This window comes from Leptodactylus fuscus, chromosome 10, assembly GCF_031893055.1.
Source record: "Leptodactylus fuscus isolate aLepFus1 chromosome 10, aLepFus1.hap2, whole genome shotgun sequence".
Classification (NCBI taxonomy): Eukaryota; Metazoa; Chordata; class Amphibia; order Anura; family Leptodactylidae; genus Leptodactylus; species Leptodactylus fuscus.
The window spans coordinates 68,865,047-68,888,615 of record NC_134274.1 but is presented as its reverse complement, the minus strand read 5'-3'; the positions used below and the strand labels follow the sequence as shown (position 1 = coordinate 68,888,615).

At 41.1% G+C, this 23,569-nt stretch overlaps 2 protein-coding genes across 4 annotated transcripts in view; one reads left to right on the top strand and one right to left on the bottom strand.

Moving 5' to 3' along the window:
- Positions 1 to 23,569, top strand: part of PLAU (plasminogen activator, urokinase) — a 420,354-nt gene that overhangs the window by 325,580 nt on the left and 71,205 nt on the right. The window lies entirely within an intron of this gene.
- Positions 3,202 to 22,732, bottom strand: TMEM273 (transmembrane protein 273). Of its 3 annotated transcripts, XM_075257808.1 has the most exons (8): positions 22,610 to 22,732; positions 17,955 to 18,040; positions 16,997 to 17,082; positions 16,544 to 16,630; positions 14,352 to 14,390; positions 12,009 to 12,119; positions 11,892 to 11,919; positions 3,202 to 3,581 (listed from the first exon to the last, which is right to left on the bottom strand). In XM_075257808.1, the coding sequence occupies exons 4-8, from the start codon at positions 16,593 to 16,595 to the stop codon at positions 3,557 to 3,559; spliced, it is 255 nt and encodes an 84-aa protein (XP_075113909.1). In that variant the 5' UTR covers positions 16,596 to 16,630; positions 16,997 to 17,082; positions 17,955 to 18,040; positions 22,610 to 22,732; the 3' UTR covers positions 3,202 to 3,556. The 3 variants fall into 3 exon arrangements, with proteins under 3 accessions (XP_075113909.1, XP_075113908.1, XP_075113910.1); XM_075257807.1 differs by lacking the exon at positions 17,955 to 18,040; XM_075257809.1 differs by lacking the exon at positions 17,955 to 18,040 and having other exon boundaries at positions 17,002 to 17,082.

Below are 23,569 nucleotides of genomic sequence, written 5' to 3'. Positions count from 1 at the left end.
GGGGGCAGAGATGGAAGAGGGACATGAAACTGGGGGCAGATGAAGGGTGTATATGAAACTGGGGGAGAGATAGAGGGGGGACATATAATTTACAGGTGACTGTAGGAGGATTATACTGTGTGCGGGCACATGAAAAATTAATGAGTGGGCAGAGTCAACACAAAAGTGGGCGGGGCTAAATTTGCAGCGGCGCGCTACGCGCACCACACATTTTGTCCCTCTTTCGGTTCTTCAAAAGTTGGGAGGTATGGGTGAGGAGAAGGTCTCAACTACTAAAAGTTGTGAACGCCCCTCCAGTCTTAAACCCCAGCAGTATCAGAAAAGCCAGGTGAATAAAAAACATTTGCCTGGTCCTCAAGTGTCTGTCGTTCAAGCAGATTTAAAATACAAGGCAGGGAAAATTCTGAATCCCTCTAGAAGTGGTTTATCTGGTGAGGGTCCGGTGCCCCTCATAAAAGGGGGGGGGGGGTACTGTAACATCTCTGCCTGTTCAGGTCACTGCGCCACCCTCTGCTCGCATGCGGCAGTGCAGGAGACGTGTGCAGTTTAGTTGCCCTGTGATTGACAGCCTGCCTTCCTGTCAGGTCCAGGGCGAGTTCATCCTCCCCTATTTAGTCTTGGCTCACATTCACACTGGTGCCTGTTATTGCCTCGTGCTTGCTGGTTTTCTCTTGCTGTTATTTTTCTTTTATTCTTTCTTTCTTTCAAATTCTCTTTTTATTGAAAAATGCAAAAACAATGACACATAATCAAACATAGGGGAAGCACCTACAAGGTGCTAAGTTAGGTTACATGAAATGTAAATTGCAAGATACAGCGCTTATGACCGGTCGGTCAGAAATGTGAGTCAGCATTCTCGCGACATTAACTGATAACATCATAAATAAAAACAAAAACAGGAGGAGGAAAACAGGAGAAAAGAAAAAGAAAATAGGGAGGTGGAAAAGGGAAGGTCCAGAGGTATAGCTTTATATGAAAGATGTATATAAGGAATCTGTATGAGAACATTAGTTAAGTGGACATAGAACAAAATCAGGAAGAATACTGTCTCCTGAAAGCAAACCAGGGTTGCCAAAGGTCCACAAAAACTTGATGTTTATGAAGTTCCCAACTGTATAACTTCTCCAATCTAGCTAATTTGTCTACATTGCACACCCATTCCTCAATTGTAGGCAGGTCCTTTTCCAGCCAATGTAAAGGAATTAATATTTTGGCTTCTTGGACTAATTAAGTGGCTAAATTGCATTTAGAAGGGGCCCAAAAGTTCTCAGGTAATCCCAACAGTACTGATGTTGGTGACAGTGTAATATTAGGGAGGCCAACTTTGCGTAGGATATTCTCCACCTGAGACCAGAATTGCTTAATTTTACTACAGTGCCAAAACATGTGTCCCAGTGTACCTCCAGAAGATTCGCATCTCCAACAGATATCATTAGTACGTAATCCCATCCTTTGCAAGTCAGCATGGTACCATCTTGTCATGATTTTAAAGGAATTTTCTTGAACTCTTACACATAGGGAGAAACCATGTGACTTGTTAGGGATATGTGCGACTTCTGGTTCAGAGAAAGTGTGTCCCAAGTCATTCTCCCACCTAGAAATGAGTAACCGAACCCTGGCTAGCTGACCTCCCTTTGTTGTTGCCTGTCTTGTCTGTGTTTTGTGTGTCACATATATACCGTGTTTCCCCGAAAATAGGACGTACCCCGAAAGTAAGGCATAGCAAACATTTTGCTGCCCTGCCTAATATAAGGCGCTCCCCCGAAAATAAGACGTAGTGAATAGAAATGAATGGAAGTAGCCGGCAAGCGGGGGGTTAATCGGCGTGCCGGGCGCTTCCATTCATTTCTATGGGAGCGTGTGTGGGCTTTAGCGCTGGATGTCTGCTGACACCAGCAGACACCAGGCGGCTATGGCGGCCGCCTGACTCCCGGGTGGCCAGCATAGTTAAACACCCAGCATGCCGGCCACCCGGGAGTCAGGCGGCCACCATAGCCGCCTGGTGTCTGCTGGTGTCAGCAGACATCCAGCGCTAATGCCTCCGATCGGTGCCCACAGCGACCGTGGGCATTAACCCTTCTGGCGCCAGTGATCACCGGCACCTGGAGCATGCTCCGGGGCCGACGTCACGTTGGCATGACAGCCGGGAGCCTTGTAAAGGCTCCCCGGCCTGTCTGCAGTGCTTTTCTTTGAATTATGAAATTATGAAAAATGACAATTTTTTTGCAATACAATGCAATTGCAAAGGTCTGATCACTAATGCATTGCATTGCATTAGTGATCAGACCTTTGCAATTGCATTGCAAAAAATCGTCATTTCTTTTGAAGGCAGGTTGCCTGTCTGTAATGTATTATAGGGGGTTAATAAATGCAATATATATTAAAAATTCAAATCAACCCATTTCCCTAGAACACATATAAAAGTATGTAAATACTGTGAAACACATACCGTACATGTTAGGTATCCCTGTGTCCAAAATCGCCTGCTCTACAAATCTATAAAAATATTTCTATACTGTACAGTATTTAATAAATGTTAATTTTTATATTTAGCAATATATGTGAATTCTTCTTTGAAAAAAATAAGACACCCCCTGAAAATAAGACATGGCGCATCTTTGGGAGCAAAAATTAATATAAGACACCGTCTTATTTTCAGGGAAACAGGGTAGGAAGGGATAGTCTCCTAGTTGCCGCCTATTACATAGGATAGGGCCTGGCAAGAGGAAGGGACAGTGGAGGGCTTCAGCTTAGGGATCTCTGTCTCTTGTGCCCTTTCCTCCAGGGTTTTCCAGCAGCTACTGGGGAATTGTCATCTAAGCAATTCCCTAACAGCCACATTGTACACTACTAGCAACGTGAATAAGATTCTATCTAATTGTATTCCTACATTGTGAGAAAAAAAACGTTGCAGAAAAGCTGCATTTTCAAAAACGCAGATGATATCCACTATAAGTCTAAGGCTCCACATTGTGAAAACACATTTTTTTATTGCAGATTTTGCTGCAGTTTTTTGAGCCAAAGTCAGGACGGACTTGAAAAGAAATGGAAAATATAAAGGAAGACCTTAGACATTTCCCATCCGTAATTCCACTCCTGACCATGGCTCATACAACTGCTGCGAAATCTGCAACAAATACGCTGAGTTTCCGTAATGTGGGGCCTTAGCCTAAAGAGGATTTTATTGCAATTTTTCTCCTGAAATAGCTACATATATAAACATGTATTTAAAAAAGGAAAAGGCTAAGTAACCAGGTAACTATATGGAGATGACTGACATCCGGTCGTCTATGGCCATTGTATACAATCCAGCACTCCCACACTTTATGTATTCTTTGTATTTATATATCCATGTACAAGTTAAACCAAACCATTAACATTAATATTGTGCTTATAAAATCCAGTGAAAAGTTCTCAGTTATTTACATGCTTGAATTATCTAGTATAGTAAGTTCTATGGAAATTACAGACACAATATCCCTGTAGTATGTACATCTAGTAGCAAGTACTGTCCATAAGCAGAGTCTCAGACAGAACTCAAAGATTTTCTTTTCTTTCATGATGAATTTCCATCTCCATATCTGGAAGACAATAAAAACAACATGAACAATAGCAGCAAGAAGGAGACACTATATACAAATAACATTTACTGGAATGCCCAGAAATGTCATCAACGATTACCTAAAGCTGTATAATAAGATATCTGTCTTGCTAATGTGTAACAGCAGACATGACAATTAGGACAATTGTTGTATTAGTCATATATTGCCTTCCTGGTCTTTGACACCAGATGGTGCTGTGTTAACACAACTGCATAAATAGCAAACAAATTATTGGTATTTGCATATGGACACGAATAGGTATAAAACATATAACATTTTTATATACTTAGATATCTGAGTATATGTTTTAGATACAGAGTAATAGTACCTGCTACATAAGAATAGGATTATGTATTTGACTTATATAGAAAATAATTCTACACCCCCATAGTAAGAATAGTTGGAGGTATAGAGGCCATACGGTGGCTCAGTGGTTAGTATTACAGCGCTGGAGTCCTGGTGTTCAAATCCCGCCATGGGCAAAAAAAAAACATCTGCAAGGAGTTTGTATGTTCTCCCCGTGTTTGCATGGATTTCCATCCCATATTCCAAAAAAGACATACTGATAGGGAAAAATGTACATTGTGAGTTCTATGTGGGGCTCACAATCTACATTTAAAAAAAAAAGTTGGAGATGTAACTTTAGTGGTGAGTTAATCTTCATCCTTTAAGAAAAGTGGTTCTGTTTCTGAAAGCAGTATACATGAATAGTATCTATCCAGGTGAGCGTGTGTTTCATTCAGACACCTAGCTTCTTGACTCTGCTTTATTTGTCAGAATCAGTAACAGGATCACATTGTAGCTTTTCCCGTATAACAAAGTGTACAACTGTCCATACGTACACTGCAGGACACGAGCACACAAAGACCCTGCCCCCTACATCCCCCTTCATTTTCTCTACATTTTACACAGCACTATACTCCAAGCACCTACTCCATACACAATAACTTTCAGTGAGAGGCAGGAACAGCTCTCAATACAAAAGGAAGAGAAAGAATAAAACTATGCAGGGTTTGATCTTTAAGGTTTGCACCAATATACTGAAGCTAAGTAAGTATTTTGATGATATGATTTTGAGAAGCATTGAGTGTTACGTGTATGGCTATCATTTACAAGAGCACTTTCTATGTAGCATTATTAGCATTAAAAAGTACAGTAAGTAGAGAAAGCAAGTGGGACATCAGAAGACACAATGTTGTAAACTGGCATGGCAAGGGGGTTGCAGCAGAATAGAATAAAGAACAGCGAGATAGGGAGTTTGACTTGAGATGGGTGGGGATGTGCTTCAGAAAAAGGGGCCAAAGATGTAAGGACAGCACACAGTCTGCAGAGATAAATGTGATTAAGAGAAAGCTACATCTTTCGGAGTAGTGGAGCAAAGCTAACTCTTCTTAAAGGGAACCCTTATTGGTTTTGGGGTCTCTAAACCACCAATACATACTGATGTTACTGTTTAGATTCCCTAGCCTAGTAACCTTAGACTCATATGTCACTCTGTTTGTGAGATTATTAGCTTTAATGTAGCTGAAGATAAATTCCAGAATCAACTCCTGAGGCTCCTGGTCAGCGCCGCACCTCTAATGAGGCGACGTGAGGCGCCTGCTTTGGGAGGCAGTCCGGGGGGAGGGGGGGGGACAATTTATTTTTTTTCCCCTCAGAACCAGCACAAGGAGAGCTGCCACTCTCCTTGCGCTGGTTCAGACATCTACGTATCAGCGTAGGCGGTGTCATCATGCCGCCTACGCTGATACACAGACATCCTGTGAGAGAAGAGAATCCGGCAGTAGGAGCAGCAGCGCGCGGTCGGTCAGTAAGTATAATAGCTCTTTTTTTTTGTTTTATAATAGGCCGAGTATAAGTATTTGTTTTCAGACCCCTGAGTATAATAATCGTAGCCCCAGGGAGGTAAGAGAACATAATAAACAATGTTACTTACCTCTGCAGGATCTGGTGTTAATCCAAGCTGGCTTCGGGGCTATATGGTAATGCCCAGACATCACGTGGTGTGGGATATTACCATATAGGCCCGAAGCCTGTGCTAGCAGTACTATATAGGCCCGAAGCCTGTGCTAGTAGTAATAGCCTGTTACTGCTAATAGCCGTGACGTCTGACACATTACCATATAGGCCCAAAGCCTTCTAGGAGTAACATCAGATCCCGGAGAGGTGAGTAACACTGTTTATTATGTTCCCTCCACTCCCCTGGGGCACCGATTATTATAATCAGGATCTGAAAAGATCCCCGAGTATAATAATAGTTCATGGGTGTGCAACTGTGAGGCATAATAGAGCTTAAAGGGTCCACTGTGGCCCCTGTAACGTCTATTATGCCCCACAGCGGTCCCCCTGCAACCTCTATTAAGCCCCACAGTCTATTGTGCCACCGTGGGGCATAATATAGGCTGCAGGGGCTGCTGTAAGATATACAGTCCTATGAAAAAGTTTGGGCACCCCTATTAATCTTAATCATTTTTAGTTCTAAATATTTTGGTGTTTGCAGCAGCCATTTCAGTTTGATATATCTAATAACTGATGGACACAGTAATATTTCAGGATTGAAATGAGGTTTATTGTACTAACAGAAAATGTGCAATATGCATTAAACCAAAATTTGACCGGTGCAAAAGTATGGGCACCTCAACAGAAAAGTGACATTAATATTTAGTAGATCCTCCTTTTGCAAAGATAACAGCCTCTAGTCGCTTCCTGTAGCTTTTAATCAGTTCCTGGATCCTGGATGAAGGTATTTTGGACAAACAATTCAAGTTCAGTTAAGTTAGATGGTCGCCGAGCATGGACAGCCCGCTTCAAATCATCCCACAGATGTTCAATGATATTCAGGTCTGGGGACTGGGATGGCCATTCCAGAACATTGTAATTGTTCCTCTGCATGAATGCCTGAGGATTTGGAGCGGTGTTTTGGATCATTGTCTTGCTGAAATATCCATCCCCGGCGTAACTTCAACTTCGTCACTGATTCTTGAACATTATTCTCAAGAATCTGCTGATACTGAGTGGAATCCATGCGACTCAACTTTAACAAGATTCCCGGTGCCGGCATTGGCCACACAGCCCCAAAGCATGATGGAACCTCCACCAAATTTTACAGTGGGTAGCATGTGTTTTTCTTGGAATGCTGTTTCTTTTTGGACGCCATGCATAACGCCTTTTTTTATAACCAAACAACTCAATTTTTGTTTCCAAAATGAAGCTGCCTTGTCCAAATGTGCTTTTTCATACCTCAGGCAACTCTATTTGTGGCGTACGTGCAGAAACGGCTTCTTTCTCATCACTCTCCCATACAGCTTCTCCTTGTGCAAAGTGCGCTGTATAGTTGACCGATGCACAGTGACACCATCTGCAGCAAGATGATGCTGCAGCTCTTTGGAGGTGGTCTGTGGATTGTCCTTGACTGTTCTCACCATTCTTCTTCTCTGCCTTTCTGATATTTTTCTTGGCCTGCCACTTCTGGGCTTAACAAGAACTGTCCCTGTGGTCTTCCATTTCCTTACTATGTTCCTCACAGTGGAAACTGACAGGTTAAATCTCTGAGACAACATTTTGTATCCTTCCCCTGAACAACTATGTTGAACAATCTTTGTTTTCAGATCATTTGAGAGCGGGCTGTCCATGTTCGGCGACCATCAAACTTAACTGAACTTGAATTGTTTTGTAGAAAGAAATGGTCCAAAATACCTTCATCCAGGATCCAGGAACTGATTAAAAGCTACAGGAAGCGACTCGAGGCTGTTATCTTTGCAAAAGGAGGATGTACTAAATATTAATGTCACTTTTCTGTTGAGGTGCCCATATTTTTGCACCGGTCAAATTTTGGTTTAATGCATATTGCGCATTTTCTGTTAGTACAATAAACCTCATTTCAATCCTGAAATATTACTGTGTCCATCAGTTATTAGATATATCAAACTGAAATGGCTGTTGCAAACACCAAAATATTTAGAACTAAAAATGATTAAGATTAATAGGGGTGCCCAAACTTTTTCATAGGACTGTATATACATAGGACATATATATATATATATATATATATATATATATATATATATATATATCTCCATAGGGGTTGGATGTGTGGAGAAGTGAGGACTTAAAGATGCCTGTGTTTCAAACTTTACAGGGTCAAGTCACAGCTGGAAGAAGTGGTCATGGCAGTCCAAAGGGAAGAGACGGGAAATGTGGGAAGACGTCTCCTGTGATTATTACTGCACAAAATATCACATTGCATTGTATTTATTGTAATGTTGTAATTTATTGTAATGGTACTGCTAGCACCCCCAATCCCCCCACTGTCTGAGGCAGACGATCAAAAGATGAACAACCCCCCCCCCCCGACTCAATACGGGAGGGGGGGGGGGGCGTCTTTTGATCGTCCGTCTCAGGCAGCAGAGAGGCTAGGCTCACCACTGCTCCTAGTGTATTTACATTGTGCTGTTGGAGCCCAGCGAGGTTTACTATCCTCAGCTTCACCTTTAGTTGCGATAATGTTTGTGGAATCCAGACCAGAACTGTTTCACACACTGTTGGTTCCGGTTGTGGTCTGGTGTCATGCAGCAGCCGATACTGAAATTAATATCTGAGTAATAGGAGTTAGAAGACCACAGCAATTTCCTTTCAGTTACTGCAACAATTATTTTAGTGTACAATAAAAAACATGTTTTATGCACTTTCACCTACACTTTACCATCATTTTGGTAAAAATATAATCAAATGACCCTCTGAGTTTTCTCCTGTGGTGCAACCTTGATCGTGAGCTATAATGCACTATCATACCTCCGTGTCCCTCCAGAATGCTTCATACATTGCGCATTTTTAAAGTTATTTCGTCTGAAAATGCCTCTTTCAGAATTACTCATATTAAAATTGAGGGTGGTTGGGGATGTTAACCCCTTAAGGACACAGCTCAAAAGTTCATTACGGACCAGGCTTTGTTTTTCAAAACTGACATGTGTCATTTTAACTTTGAGACGCTTTAACTTACACAAGTGATTTTGAGAGAGTTTTTTTTTTTGTAACACATTAGGCTTCATGTTAGTGGTAAACACTAATCAATATTTTTGTACTTATTTATAAAATTGCAATTTTCAAAATATGAAATTCTCTGCTTTTCAGGCAGTCATACCACCCAAATACATGAATATTATCTACCATATCTCTGCTTTATATTGGTGTCATCTTTTGATTGTCTTTTAATTTATTTAGGACGTTACAAGGCTTACAAGTGTAACAGCGATTTTCCAGATTTAAAAGAAAATTCACAAAATTATTTTCTTAGGGACCACTTCAGTTCTGAAAGGAATTATAAAGGCCTATATAATAGAAACCCCCATAAATCACCCCATTTTCAAAACTGCAACCCTCAAATCATTCAAAACAGCATTTGGGATGTTTGTTAACCCTTTAAGCATTTCATAAGAATAAAAATTATATGGAGGTGAAATTTAGACATTTCATTTTTTTTCACTAATACATTCATTTAGACCTAAAATTAACACATTCACAAAGGGTTAAAGGAGAAAATACATCTCACATTTTGTTATACAATTTCTCCCGTGCACAGAAATACCCCACATGTGGGTGTAAACTGATATTTGGGCACACGGCAGCGTATGGAAGGGAAGGAGCAACCATGGATGTTTGAACAGCAGATTTTGCTTGAATAGTTTTTCAGAGCCCCTAGAGTACCAAAGCAATGGAAACCCCCTAAAAGTGACCCCATTTTGGAAACTACACCCCTCACAGAATTCATCAAGGGGTATAGTGAGCATTTTGACCCCACAGCTGTTTCACAGATTTTACTAACATTGGGATGTGTAAATGAAAAATTACTAAGACGTCACTTTATCCTCAAAGTTTTAATTTTCACAAGGGGTTAAAGGAGAGAAAGCCCCCCAAAGTTTGTTAAACAATTTGTCCTGAACACGGCAATACCCCATATGTGGTAATAATCTGCTGTATGGGTACATGGTGGGGCTCAAAATGGAAAGAGCGCTTTTATCTCTCAGACCGCACTTTCAGTGTATCATTTGCAGGCTCTATTTCTTCCCCTCTTTCCCTTGCTGTTGGGATTCCTCAGGGCTCGGTCCTAGGCTCCCTGCTATTCACTCTCTACACAGCCCCCATTGGACAAACCATCAACAGATTTGGCTTCCGGTACCATCTTTATGCTGATTGACACCCAATTATACACATCTTCCCATGACATCACCCCTTCACTCATACAGAACACCAGTGACTGTCTCTCTGCTGTATCAAATATCATGTCTTCACTCTATCTGAAACTAAATCTCTCTAAGACTGAACTACTACTGTTTCCACCATCTAATAAATCTGTCCCTGATATATCCATTGCAGTCTCCGGCTTTACTATAACTCCTAGGCAGCAGACCTTTCCTTCACCCACCATATTGAATCACTCGCCACTCATGTCACCTCCTACACCACCTCCTCACATCATACGTCCTTTCCTTACCAGAGATACATTAAAGACACTTATTGTTGCTCCGATTCATTCTCACCTTGACTACTGTAACTCCTTACTAATCGGTCTTCCCCTCACTAAACTCTCCCCTCCACAATCTATTCTGAATGCAGCAGCCAGGCTCATCTATCAGGCTAGACGCTACAGCGATGCCTCGGGTCTGTGCCAGTCGCTACATTAGCTGCCTATTCATTATAGAATAAAGTATAAAGTTAACACCCTCACTACAAGGCTCTCCATAATGCCACACCTCCCTACATTTCCTCCCTTCCACACTTCCATCCTCTATTATCAAAACTTCCCATGCTCGTATACAAGACTTCTCCTGAGCTGCACCACTTCTCTGGAATGTTCTATCCTGGATAATCAGATTAAATCCAAATTTCTACATCTTTAAACTCAAACTAAAGACACATCTTTTCAGACAGGCCTATCACAATTCCTAATGTAAACCCTTTGTACCATAATTAGAATCCCTATAATGAACCCTCCTCTGTTTCTCTCCCACATTACCCCATACGATATTGGTGATGGCTCATAGAGTTTTATGTTTGTGTAATGACAGTAACCTCTATTACAAGTCACTGTATAAGCAATGCTACCTCCGATGCCGCCCCTGTTACCTCTTGTGTCACCCCCTCTACCCCATAGATTGTAAGCTCTTGCGAGCAGGGCCCTCAGTCCCATTGTGTGAAGTGACTATTTCTTTGTAATAAAACACAAACTTGTGTACCGAGCAACTCTCTGCTGTCTCTTCCCAGGTGAGAGGAAGTTTCTTGACAGTTCAACTGATGGGTGTCACTGGAGATATAACAGCAGCAAGGATGTCCGACAACCCCTTGGGGATGTAGCGACCAGAAATACTCGACCAAACAGATGGACACTGCGCTACTCCAGATAGGAACGACAAGCACTTTATTGAGAATTCTTTACACAGTGTAAAGAATTCTCAATAAAGTGCTTGTCGTTCCTATCTGGAGTAGCGCAGTGTCCATCTGTTTGGTCGAGTATTTCTATTTCTTTGTAATGTATCTTTTTGTCTGTACTTGAACCCTACAAATTGTACAGTGTTGATGAATATATTGGCGCTATATAAATAAAATATATTATTAATTATTATTATTATTATTATTATTATTATTATTATTATTATTTTGCTTTGGATGGCAGATTTTGCTGGAATAGTTTCAGGTGCCATGTCACATTTGCAGAACTCCTAGAGTGCCAATACAGTGGAAACTAAAAGTGACCACATTTTCTAAACTACACCCCCCACAGAACATATCAAGGGATATAGTGAGCATTTTGACCTTACAGCTGTTTCACAGATTTTACTAACATTAGGACATGAAAATGAAAAATTACTTTTTCCAATAAGCCATCACTTTAGCCCCAAATTTTTCATTTTCACAAGAGGATAAAGGAGTAAAAGCTCCCTAAATTTTGTTACTCAATTTCTCCTGAACACAGAAATGCCCCATATGTGATTGTAAACTGTTGTATGGGTACATGGTGGGGCTCAGAATGGAAAAAGTGCTATTCGGCTTTTGGAAAGCAGTTTTTGCTGGAATAGTTTTCGGGCACCATGTTGCATTTGTAGAGCCCCCAAAGTACCAGAACAATGTAAACTGCCAAAATCTGACCCCATTTTGAAAATAACACCCCTCATAGAATTTATCAAGGGGTATAGTGAGCATTTTGACCTCACAGCTGTTTGACAGATTTTATTAACATTGGGACGTAAAAATTAAAAATTACCATAAGCACACACTTCCATAATATGCTCTTACCTTATTTTCATATGAAAAGACTCAGAATCTGTGAATGTAAGAGATGAAATGCAATATGGTTATATATTCTTGGATATTACGCTTTTGTATGAAGATTGATTTATTAGATTAGCTCACCTGAACAGTTGTTATCCAGCATGTGCTTCTTGATCATGTACAATTTAATAGCGATAAAGGCAACTGCAAATATTGTACCTAGACACACTCCAATAATAACATACTGTATATCTAAAAAAAAAATAAGAGAGACCGACTTCAGTGTGTAAAATAGTTCTAATTACTTTTATCAAAGTGTAATAGTTTTGGAGGTTGGTCCTGCATTTTAACAGGCACTCCCACATATCTGCACTGCTCAAAAAATAAAGGGAACACTTAAGCAACACAATGTAACTCCAAGCAACACTGACTGACAATCAATTTCACCTGCTGCTGTGCAAATGGAATAGACAACAGATGGAAATTATTGGCAATTATCAAGGCACACTCAATAAAGGAGGGTTCTGCAGGTGGGGACCACGGACCACATCTCCTTAACAATGCTTTCTAGCTGATGTTTTGGTCACTTTTGAATGTTGGCTGTGTTTTCACACTCGTGGTAGCATGAGACAGACTCTACATACAGAAGTGGCTCAGGTAGTGCAGCTCATCCAGGATGGCACATCAATGCGAGCTGTGGCAAGAAGGTTTGCTGTGTCTGTCAGTGGAGTGTCCATAGACCGGAGGTGCTACCAGGAGACAGACCACTACCCTGCAAAATGACTTCCAGCAGGCCACAAATGTGCATGTGTCCGCACAAACGGTTAGAAACTGACTTCCTGAGGATGGTATGAGGGCCCAACGTCCATAGGTGGGAGATGTGATCACCGCCCAACACCATGCAGGGTGCTTGACATTTGCCACAGAACACCAGGATTGGCAACTTCGCTAGTGGCACCCTGTGCTGTTTACAGATGAAAGCAGCTTCACACTGAGCACATGTGACAGATATGACAGAGTCTGGAGATGCCGTGGAGAGCGATGTGCTGCCTGCAACATCCTTCAGCATGACCCATTTGGCAGTGGGTCAGTAATGGTGTGGGGTGGCATTTCTTTGGACGGCCACACAGACCTCTATGTTCTCGCCAGAGTTAGCCTGACTGCCATTAGGTACCGAAATGAGATCCTCAGACCCCTTATGCGACCATATGCTGGTGCGGTTGGCCCTGGGTTCCTCCTAATGCAGGACAATGCCAGTTCCTGTAAAATGAAGGCAATAAAGCTATAGACTGGCCCGCCTGTTCCAGAGATCTGAATCCGATTGAGCACATCCGGAACATCATGTTGCACCACAGACTGTCGAGGAGTTGGCAGATGCTTTAGTCCAGGTCTGGAAGGAGATCCCTCAGGAGACCATCTGCAACCTCATCAGGAGCATGCCCAGGCATTGTAGGGAGGTCATACAGGCACGTGGAGGCCACACACACTACTGAGCCTTATTTTGATATGTTTTAAGGACATTACATCAAAGTTGGATCAGACTGTAGTGTGTTTTTTCACTTTAATTTTTTTTGGGGGGGACTCCAAATCCAGGCACCATGGGTTAATAAATTTGATTTCCATTGATGATTTTTGTGTGATTTTGTTGTCATCACATTCAACTTTGTACAGAACAAAGTATTCAATGAGAATATTTCATTCATTCAGATTTAGGATGTGTTATGTGAGTGTTCCCTTTATTTTTTTGAGCAGTGTATTGAGGCTCCGGCCATTACAAATGTACGTGAAAGTAATTTTCTTATCTGAGGTTGTATTTGTTAGTCATTCACTGCTGTGTGGTCCTCAGCTGTGTCATGTGACCAGCAACAAGCAATACAGAGGATGACCAGAACGGAATGTATAACAAGATTGTAATTGACACTAATATCACTGATAGCCTGAAGTACTAACCACTGAGCCACCATGTATGCCTCTCATAATAGATTTTTTAAATTATTATATCTTTACTATACTTTAATTACAGTGACAAACCTGGACAAAAATGTTCAGTTTCATTGTGCTGACATTGGTCCTGGATAATCGGGCACATTTGATATTTATCAATCATTATAGACACTGTTTCTGACTTGTGTTTGCAAGGGAAGTAACACAGATGCAACATCATGCACCAAATTCTGGTGCATTTTTGGGAGTAAACTAAACCAATAACTAAATACAGTAGTGTAAAGTTAAGACTACCCAGTCTAAACCCTCACCAGATGTATTATCCTGCATCGTGCACTGTATAACTCTAGACAGTCTGATTATTATCTTACTGTAATGACCAGACAGGTTCCAGCATTTTCAGCAGTGTTTTTTGCTTTTGTTTTTAACACTGCCAGCCCTGGTAATCTTTTTAGATAACATATTGCAAGATACAGTGTTGCGAAATTTCCTGTATTATAGAGAAACATTAGTTTCATATTAAACTTTAGCAAAACTTACCGAATCCTTCTTCAAGATTTCCATTACAATGAGCAAAACCTGAAAACACAGAGAAGAAACATGTCTCTGTATACAGAGGATTAATAGAGAAAGAATATTGTTTTATATCTTCACCCTGCTTCTACTTCTTTCACATCTGGTACAAGTTACAACATTTGACAAAATTAAGTCTGTCTTGTTATCCAAAGAGATGACACAACCAGAGCAACATGGAATATTCTACTGTATATAAACTATAATACTTCAATCATATAACATACAATAACCACCATACAATGTAATAACCTTCTTTCTGTTCATGTCCTAATGTCTTAGATCAATATTTCTCATTTTAGATCATACAGAGTCAGTGGCGTAACTAGGAATGGCGGGGCCCCATGGCAAACTTTTGACATGCCCCCCCCCCCCCCCCAACCGACACCGAAGACCTCGACCAACCCCCTCCTCTGCACTCTATTATGTCCCTCAGTAAGCCCTGCACACAGTATTATGTCCATTAGTGGCCCCTGCACACAGTATTATGTCCCCTAGTGGCCCCTGCACACAGTATTATGTCCCCTAGTGGCCCCTGCACACAGTATCATCCCCAATAGTGGCCCCTGCACACAGTATTATCCCCCATAGTGTCCCCTGCACACAGTATTATCCCCCATAGTGTCCCCTGCACACAGTATTACCCCCCATAGTGGCCCCTGCACACAGTATTACCCCCCATAGTGGCCCCTGCACACAGTATTATACCCCATAGTGGCCCCTGTACACAGTATTATCCCCCATAGTGGCCCCTGTACACAGTATTATCCCCCATAGTGTCCCCTGCACACAGTATTATCCCCCATAGTGTCCCCTGCACACAGTATTACCCCCCATAGTGGCTCCTGCACACAGTATTATACCCCATAGTGGCCCCTGTACGCAGTATTATCCCCCATAGTGGCCCCTGCACGCAGTATTATCCCCATAGTGGCCCCTGCACACAGTATTATCCCCCATAGTGGCCCCTGTACGCAGTATTATCCCCCATAGTGGCCCCTGCACGCAGTATTATCCCCATAGTGGCCCCTGCACACAGTATTATCCCCAAAGTGGCCCCTGCACACAGTATTATCCCCCATAGTGGCCCCTGCACACAGTATTATCCCCCATAGTGGCCCCTGTACACAGTATTATAGCCCATAGTTGACACCCATAAACAATTATTATACTCTGGGGTCTTTTCAGACCCCAGAGTATAATAATCGGAGACCTGGGGGAATAAAAACATAAAAAATTACTGTTTCTTACCTGTCCCCCGGCTCCTACGCTGTCTTCTCCGCTGATGTCCTTCTTCTATGACGTCGGATGTCACATGACCCGGGAAGCAGGCCTGGTCCGCCGATCATTATACTCGGGGGTCTGCAAAGACCCCCAAGTATAATGATAGTATTTGTGGGGCCCGTGGTGTCACCTACCGATCCCGGCCCAGCCAGGATCGGCAAGTAAATAGGGCTCATAACAGCCTATTTAAAACAAAAAAAACCAAAAAAACACAGCGGTAGCAGCTGTCACCGGGCCCCCTAATGGCCCAGGCCCTGTGGCAGCTGCCTCCACTGCCTCTGCGGTAGTTACATCCCTGTGCAGAGTGTCAACCTCAAAGAACCTCCTAAATTCCACTACAGAAGATCTGCTCCATTTCCCTTCCCTATATATTTGAAAATATCAGGACAGCAGACAAGGCCATAATCATTATCTTCCAGAAGTTAATGAAGGTAATCCAATTGGCTGACTTATCTGTAATTGACAGCCTTTCATGTAGACAAAGATATAGCTGTCAGTTAGTAAGACCGCCCAGTGGACTCCTAAGCTCAGAATCAGCAGCAATAGAAATGAATATATTACTAGTTTGCCTTTTCTCACAAGACTATATCTAAGTCAAAAGGAGAGGACAATACTGGAGCAGAGTCAGCAGGGGATGAGCGAATTAGTGACAACTGACAGCTATATTATATAATAAGGCCAGATAGTGTCACTATTTCCAAAAAAAAAGGTCTCATTCTGCATCACCCCTTCTTATATCTATGCCCATTATTTCAGTAATATTGATATTTAGTGCTTGGCTTGGCCTGTATACGCTGTGGCATGTAGGAAAACAACAAGAGAAAAAAAGGAAAACTCATGTATGTAGATTTTGTTTTTTCATAATATTTACTCACTCAGAAATAGTGGGACGAAGGCAAGTGGTCTGAAGGAGTTGCTCGTGCCCATGATAACCGTGCTGAGCGCTGAGAAGTGTTTAAGTACTGAAAGCAAACAAAGAAATAAGAAGTAAAGACATGTTCTATACTGCAATCGTCAGGTCAGGCCCTTCCTTATCTTACCCACAACTTCCTTATCTATACATCATGTTGACTGTCAGAAAAATAATGTTTTCTCTGCTCTTAATAATAAAAAAAGTCTCTGTCACCTGTTAATGGTCTAATCTGTAGCGGTATTCCTAGTACATTATTATAGTAATATCATATAAGAAAGCTGCAGCTGGACATAGTACAGGTAGAAAAGGACCTGCTATATATCATACATATAATAAGGCAAATGTAGCAAAACTCTAAGCATGTAAGATATAGGGGATTGAAAAAGTGCAACATATACATAGATGTAATACATACCATACCTCTCTGGTCAGGCACCGGTCCAGAGCAAAGGTAACCTCACTGGGATCTGTGAGTCAGCTTTTGTCCTTTGCAGATACTCTCTTCATCACCGAAAAGTAAAAGATCATTTGTTTGCAATGAATTACAACACGAGACATTTCAAACTATATGGTAACTATATGCCCCACTTACATACAGGGCTGTTGTATGTGGTTGGTCACACTAATTGCCAAATCTCTAATGAAGAAGAAGATGGCAGATAAGTGGTGAGACATGGGTAAATTACAAGACTTCCATAGGTCATGTAGTGAAGGCAGTATTTAGAATTTAATGCTCAATAAAGAAACAAGGGAAAGATTAAAATAGCAAAAGAGAAAGGAGGAACAATCTGTTAATAAAGAATATTGCAAAATTTAGAAATGACACAAACGTTGCAAGAAAATCAAAAGGTGTTCAAAAGTTACAATTCATATGGAATCGGTTTTGCTATGTAGTTTGCATTTATTGTTTGACTGTTTATGATAAAGCATTTTCGGAACTGTGACTTATACCTATATATAGCAAGCTGCAATTTCAGTTCCTTCTTTTATAACTAAACAGCACTACTTGTATACAAGTAGTCCCCATTGCTGCTCGAAAACTGACTCCAGCGCCGCCTCTGTCTTCTTCTGCATCCGCCCCTTCCTTCTTCGGCTTGACGTCGGACGCCTGCGCAGTACGCTTTGTTCGGCAAAGTTCGCCGAACGTACTGCGCATGCGCGAAATTGCGGTGTCGGCACTATGGCCGCGGGCATACGCAGTACGTTCGGCGAACTTCGCTGAACAAAGCGTACTGCGCAGGCGTCCGACGTCAAGCCGAAGAAGGAAGGGGTGGATGCAGAAGAAGACAGAGGCGGCACTGGAGTCAGTTTTCGAGCAGCAATGGGGATGCCCCCATCGCTGCGAGAGAACTAATTAGCATATCGGTACAAACCGGTATTTTGAACGAACGGTGCGGCAGAAATCACTTCCAAAGGTAGGAGACGAATAGCCTTTCTAAAGGCTATTCCGACGTGTTATCTAGAAAAAAAAGTTTTTTAATGGTAGTATCCCTTTAAGAACCTCTTTAATAATTCTTTAATATAACAAAGAGATAAATAAAACCTACATTTCAGAATCTGAAACCCTGTTTCCCCAAGCCACCCTAGACTACACTATCCAACATGATCTACTATAGTCTACTAAGTGGGATTTTATTTGTGCACACTGTGTTTGGCTATTTTGTGCTTTCTTTGTGGGTACCTTAAATTGTACACTGGTTGTGCCAAGGGGTTGTCCCTTGGAAGGAGCTCTGAAGGGATGTCTCGGGGTATGTCCCTGCTGGTTGTGGCCTGACGTTGGGTTATGTTGAGGCAAAGGGGGCGCTGTATAGGAGAGTGGCCTTCATATCTTTACATGTTAGGATGCAATGCTAGAGCAGCTTGTAAATTCCACCATAGTTTTTGAACCTGTACAACCTAAAATCCAAGAGTCAAGACGAAAAACTAAGAAGATTTGCCAGTATTGCAGGTTGTCCCGATTGTCCCGATTGTGCCTGTGCGGTTTTTAGTAGGACAAGCAGAACTAATGTTATTAGATGGAGTTCTTCATATGTTCATATCTATTTGATCAGACCTCAATATAACATCTATTTCGTTTAATCGCATACACACATTAAAGAAAATTATCCGCAGTGGAAATGGTGCAATAGCAAAGACCATTGCTTTTTGGAAATTGCAGCAGGTCAATTGTACCTACTGAAACGCTGGCCGTCTCTGCCTCAATTATACCTATAGGGAAAGTCCACAGGGGAAAACTCTGCAAACTTTCTATGAAAAACGTTGCAGGAAAAACCGCAATGCGTTTTTGGAAATCGCCGCATGTCAATTATACCTATAGAAATGCTGGCATTTTCTGTATAGGTATAATAGGAGCAGATGAAAACTCTACAGACTTTATGTGAAAAGCGCTACGGAAAAAATGCCAGGAGTTTCTGCTTGCAGTCTTCTCCACAGTGTTTTTGGCCTCTCGCTAAGTAAAAAGTAAAAAATAAAAAAAAAATAAAAAATGTTACAACCTGAACTATAGAACTAGACATTATCCTGCATGGCAAACACCATTAAAGTAATAAAAGAATGGCAAAGCTATTGTGACTGGAGCAGTAGCGGGGGAGCTCGCGTAATGCCCCTTTAATTTCAGTGGGGATGACTGAGTTAGCTAAAGTACAGCATTCAAATATCTCCAGTGCTCCGACTGCCACTTCATTCGCAACAGGAGACAAAAGTTCCCTGTTCTCCTGATCCATGAGGATCTGCTATGGATAGGGGATTACTTGTTTTGTGGGAATACCACTTTAAGTTAGGGCCCAACATTGCGGAAATGCAATTTTTTTTTTTTTGCAAATTTTGTAGCATTTTTTTTTTTGAGCCAAAAGGTATAAGTACTTTGTATACATTGCCCATTTTTTTTGGATTTGGCTCAAAGAAAGGCAACAAAATCTGTAACAAAAAATGACTGTGTTTCCACCACGTGGGGCTTTAGCTTTCAGTACGTCATTCAGAGTGTTTAGTAGAATGTAATAGCTTATTGTTATAGGGTATCTAATAAATGTCATCATTTAAATAGATCTCTCTAGGTATTATCTGTAGAAGTGGAAACTCCTCAGTCCTCCTAAATCCTAATTCCAGCCACATGTGCCCGTCATTCCCAAACCAGCAACCACCCCCTCCCCCGCAGTTTCTGAGAAAAGACTAATTCCTGTTAGTAATCACACCCTTGGGACATATGTTTTGGTTTCTCAGTCGGAATTTTTTGGAAATCTAGCTGGTTTTTTGTTTTTTTTTTAAAATTCTGCCCCCCCCCCCCTTGTTTACTTTTATTCTTTGCGGATTATTTATTTGTTAAATAAATGTTAACCCCTTAAGAATGTGGCCTATATCGGGACAGAACATCCACTGCATTCTAAGAGCCATAACATCATTAGTTTTCTATCAATATGGTTACTTAGGTTTTTTGTTGTATGAGTTGTATTTTAATGGCACTATTATGGGGTACAAAAGATTCATTGAATATCCTTTATTAACCCATTCCTACAGCATTCTTTACCTTAAATAGTGGTGGTAAGGGGCTTAACTCACCATGCCAGAAATGTACCATGTGCTGTCAGCAGCTATATCTTACAGCTGACACCCTGCTACAGTGTCCAAGATCGGATGTGACCCTGGACATTTAACCGCTTGGGTCCCATGGTCAATAGTGGCTGGAGAATCTAATAGGCTCCTAACTTTTGTTTCTCCATCATCTCTTCTGCACTGAAATTGGTGGGGGTCCAACACTCCCAAAACTACAGTGGATCAGCTGTTCTCAGCAGCTGCCTTTGCCAGAACTAACAGAGAGAACAAGGCTGAGAGCACAGCTCAGTAATGGCAGGGCCAGGTTGCCACAGCTCAGCTCCTATCCTAAGGATAGATCATCAATATCTGTTAATATTAAAGATGCATCGATTTTTGGGGGAGTGATTTCATTTATGAGGACCTGGCAGAATAATTTGAAGTTTTCTTTGTTTGCTTTTGGGGTACATATACCTTATTAGTTATTTAGATCAATAAAAAAAGATTTTGTTTTTCAGTGTTGTGCAAGTTAATTATATAGTGCATGCCAATGTAATTGTGGTGATACCAATAATGCAAAAAAATGTGAAAAGGGTTGTAAGCCGATGGCTGGTCAGGTAATGGAGGGGGTGTACATCTCACCCAGGTTACTAAGGTGGGTGAGATGAGAAAACTCCAGAAGGAATGTTTGTTCTCAGGAGACAACTTTCGTCTGCTGAGCATTTTGGTAAATGCTCAGTATTGGGCTGGATTTTTAAGAATGGCAGGTAGGTTGGTAGTGGGACCTGTTGTTCCACCCCCCTCCAATCCACACTTTGGGGATGTTCCGTTAGCGACTCAGCTGCAGAGAGTCTCCTCGTCAAGGAGGCTTAAGAAGTTGCTCCAGCAGCAGCACTTTGGCAGAGTTTGGCTGGAGAGCTGACAGAGAGGTCCTATTTTTAGAGCTGTGTCCTGAATGATTCTACTGGCTTTTGGATTTCTGTTATTCTAGGTGAGGTAACCTATTCTATGTTCAGTTAGAGCCTAGCCGGGCAGGGATTTATTTTTGTATTGTTTCCTTTTGTTGCTGCACTATATTTTCGAGTGAAAATGAAACTCTACCTTTGTTTTGGACTAAAAGAAACTGGACTTGTGTGTCTATGCCACCCCACCTAGTAACCCCAGACCCTGACAAGGTATTGTATTTTTATTTGGATAACTTTTCTCCCCACTAAACCTTATTGTACTTTTTAAAAATAATTTCTATTTTCCAGCCACCATGGGGAGCACTTGTTGTGAGATGAGGGAACTATGGGCAGCAGTCTTGTAGAGTGATCTGTAGGGGGAACAAAGGGGAGCAATTTGCAAGGGGACCATGGGGTATGGAGAGCAGTGAGGAGTAAGGATGCAAGGGGAGCAGACTGTAGGAGAGCGTTTGGGGTCTATAACAGAGGAGAAATACAGGAAGTGAGAAGCACATACTGCAGGCAGCCTGGCTGAAACACTGAGATAGGAGAACCCCTTTAAGTAACAGTTTGGTATCATTCAGGCACTCTGTCGTGATAATATATGGTTATGAGAACAATACAACATATTTAACTTGCTATGATAGTTGGTTCAAAGCCCACAGAAATTATTTTCATTGTAAGACAATATCCAGGGAAAGTTTGCTGTTAAAGCAATAACCTTTGAATTTATTGCAATGTTACAGTATATATTGTATATTTCATATTCAGTGAGACTAGTGTGCCCATTATACAGATCATAAATTGTAGTTTCAGAGTCCAGGAAGTTCCCAACCTAGTTGTGTCCTGTATACACATCTTTAACACACATACAAGTCACTAGAGATTCACGAACTGAAGTGTCACAATAAATGAGTGGTAGAACATGACAAATGACTAACACATGCACTGAGTTTATACAGTACAATCTGCAAAGAAAACGTTGTCATAACTAATTCCATATTCCTAGTCTGGATCAATCAACTTGCTCATAACTATTTCCCTTGACAATGTTAACCATATACCAAGGTCACATGACACATGTAAGGGTGACGTAAGACAGAGCTATTCACTTATTCTATGGATGATGGTACTTTGGTGTCCCATTTTGTTAAGTTAAACTATTGCTCTGATATAAAGAAGTTTGTGAACAGAATTGTAAATATTACAATATTAGAAAAGTGTGTTATTGTCTGTTCAATAAATGTAAAATAAAAGGGCTTCACACGTGGGGCTCTCAATAATGAGACTACTCCATACAGAACAAACCATAAATCTGATCCTGGATGTTTTTAGATACAAATTACATAAATCTTTTGAAACGGGAACGCAAGTCACAAATCTCTGTATAGAAACAGCATAAAAATCTCCCTCCCCCAAAAAGACGCAACTAGTTATAAGATATACAGTAGGTAAAGGGCACTCACTTCTCACACTAAAGGCTATAACTCTTAGAATTCCAGATATTGTTCATGGATTTAACAACTATTAATGTATTATAGAAAAGATCTACTTACCCCAGTGTTATGGAAATGAATATTCTCTCCTCTGGTTTTTAATTGTTTTGATATGTATAAAGCAGAGCGGTACTGTCTCCATAGCCTTAATACTGAAGAGTATCTATTCCAGTAGAAGATGGAAAGCTTGCACTGCCGAAAATTCTTAAGAATTCTTATGACTCATGACAATTGGCTGTGTGCCGTAAAAAAAGACAGGAAGGCAGGGAAACTGAAAAGTGAGCCAAGCCAACTTTGCTGTTATGAAAGGCAAAAAAACATAGTGGGCACACAAAACATAAATTTATAGGTTGGCAACCAGGAGCAAACTGTCTCTTGTGAAGGACGGTAGCGGTATGGTACTATTGCAATATGTAACTTGCAGTCTAAGGTCTCTTATACTTGTATATGTCCATAACTATTTCTTGGGTTCCAGGTGTTAGAACCCCATAACTATTTTCATTTATTGTATTTTATGTAATAAAGATATGTTTTGAATTAAAGGATATCTTACAATTCTGTGTTTTTAGAATCTGAATTAGTACACACAATAGTGGAGTGAAATTTTTATGGGAAGGAAAACATTCACAGTAGTAGTAACTTGCTTAGGAATTCAGAATCTCACATTGGTAGCATTTGTCCATTTTAGGTCAATCATTGGAGTAGTAGGATGGAAGCTAGCTTGTGTAGGTACATTTTGCAGGCAGGAAAGGCTAGGGATTGATCATTGTATTGTACAGTATTGATTGACTGTGTGTCTGCAGTCTGAACATTGACTTATAAGGGAACACCTCTGTTTACTAAAACTACCCTACAACTGCCTCCCCAGCTTGCTTCAGTGATTCACATCATCTTCAGGATTCAGAGACACAGGATGATGGACGTGAATCTTTTATAACCATTGTTCTGTAGTAAAGTATAAGCTATAGTTCAGACAAACAGTTTTAGCTGTTTGCTATTCCATGTATGAGAAGCCAAATC

Coding starts and splice junctions, on each gene's coding strand:
- TMEM273 (XM_075257808.1), bottom strand. CDS start 16,595: ATGGGCACGAGCAACTCCTTCAGACCACTTGCCTTCGTCCCACTATTT. Junction 14,391..16,543: donor CTTCGTCCCACTATTTCTGA/GTGAGTAAATAT, acceptor CTGTGTTTTCAG/GTTTTGCTCATTGTAATGGA. Junction 12,120..14,351: donor AAATCTTGAAGAAGGATTCG/GTAAGTTTTGCT, acceptor TTTTTTTTTTAG/ATATACAGTATGTTATTATT.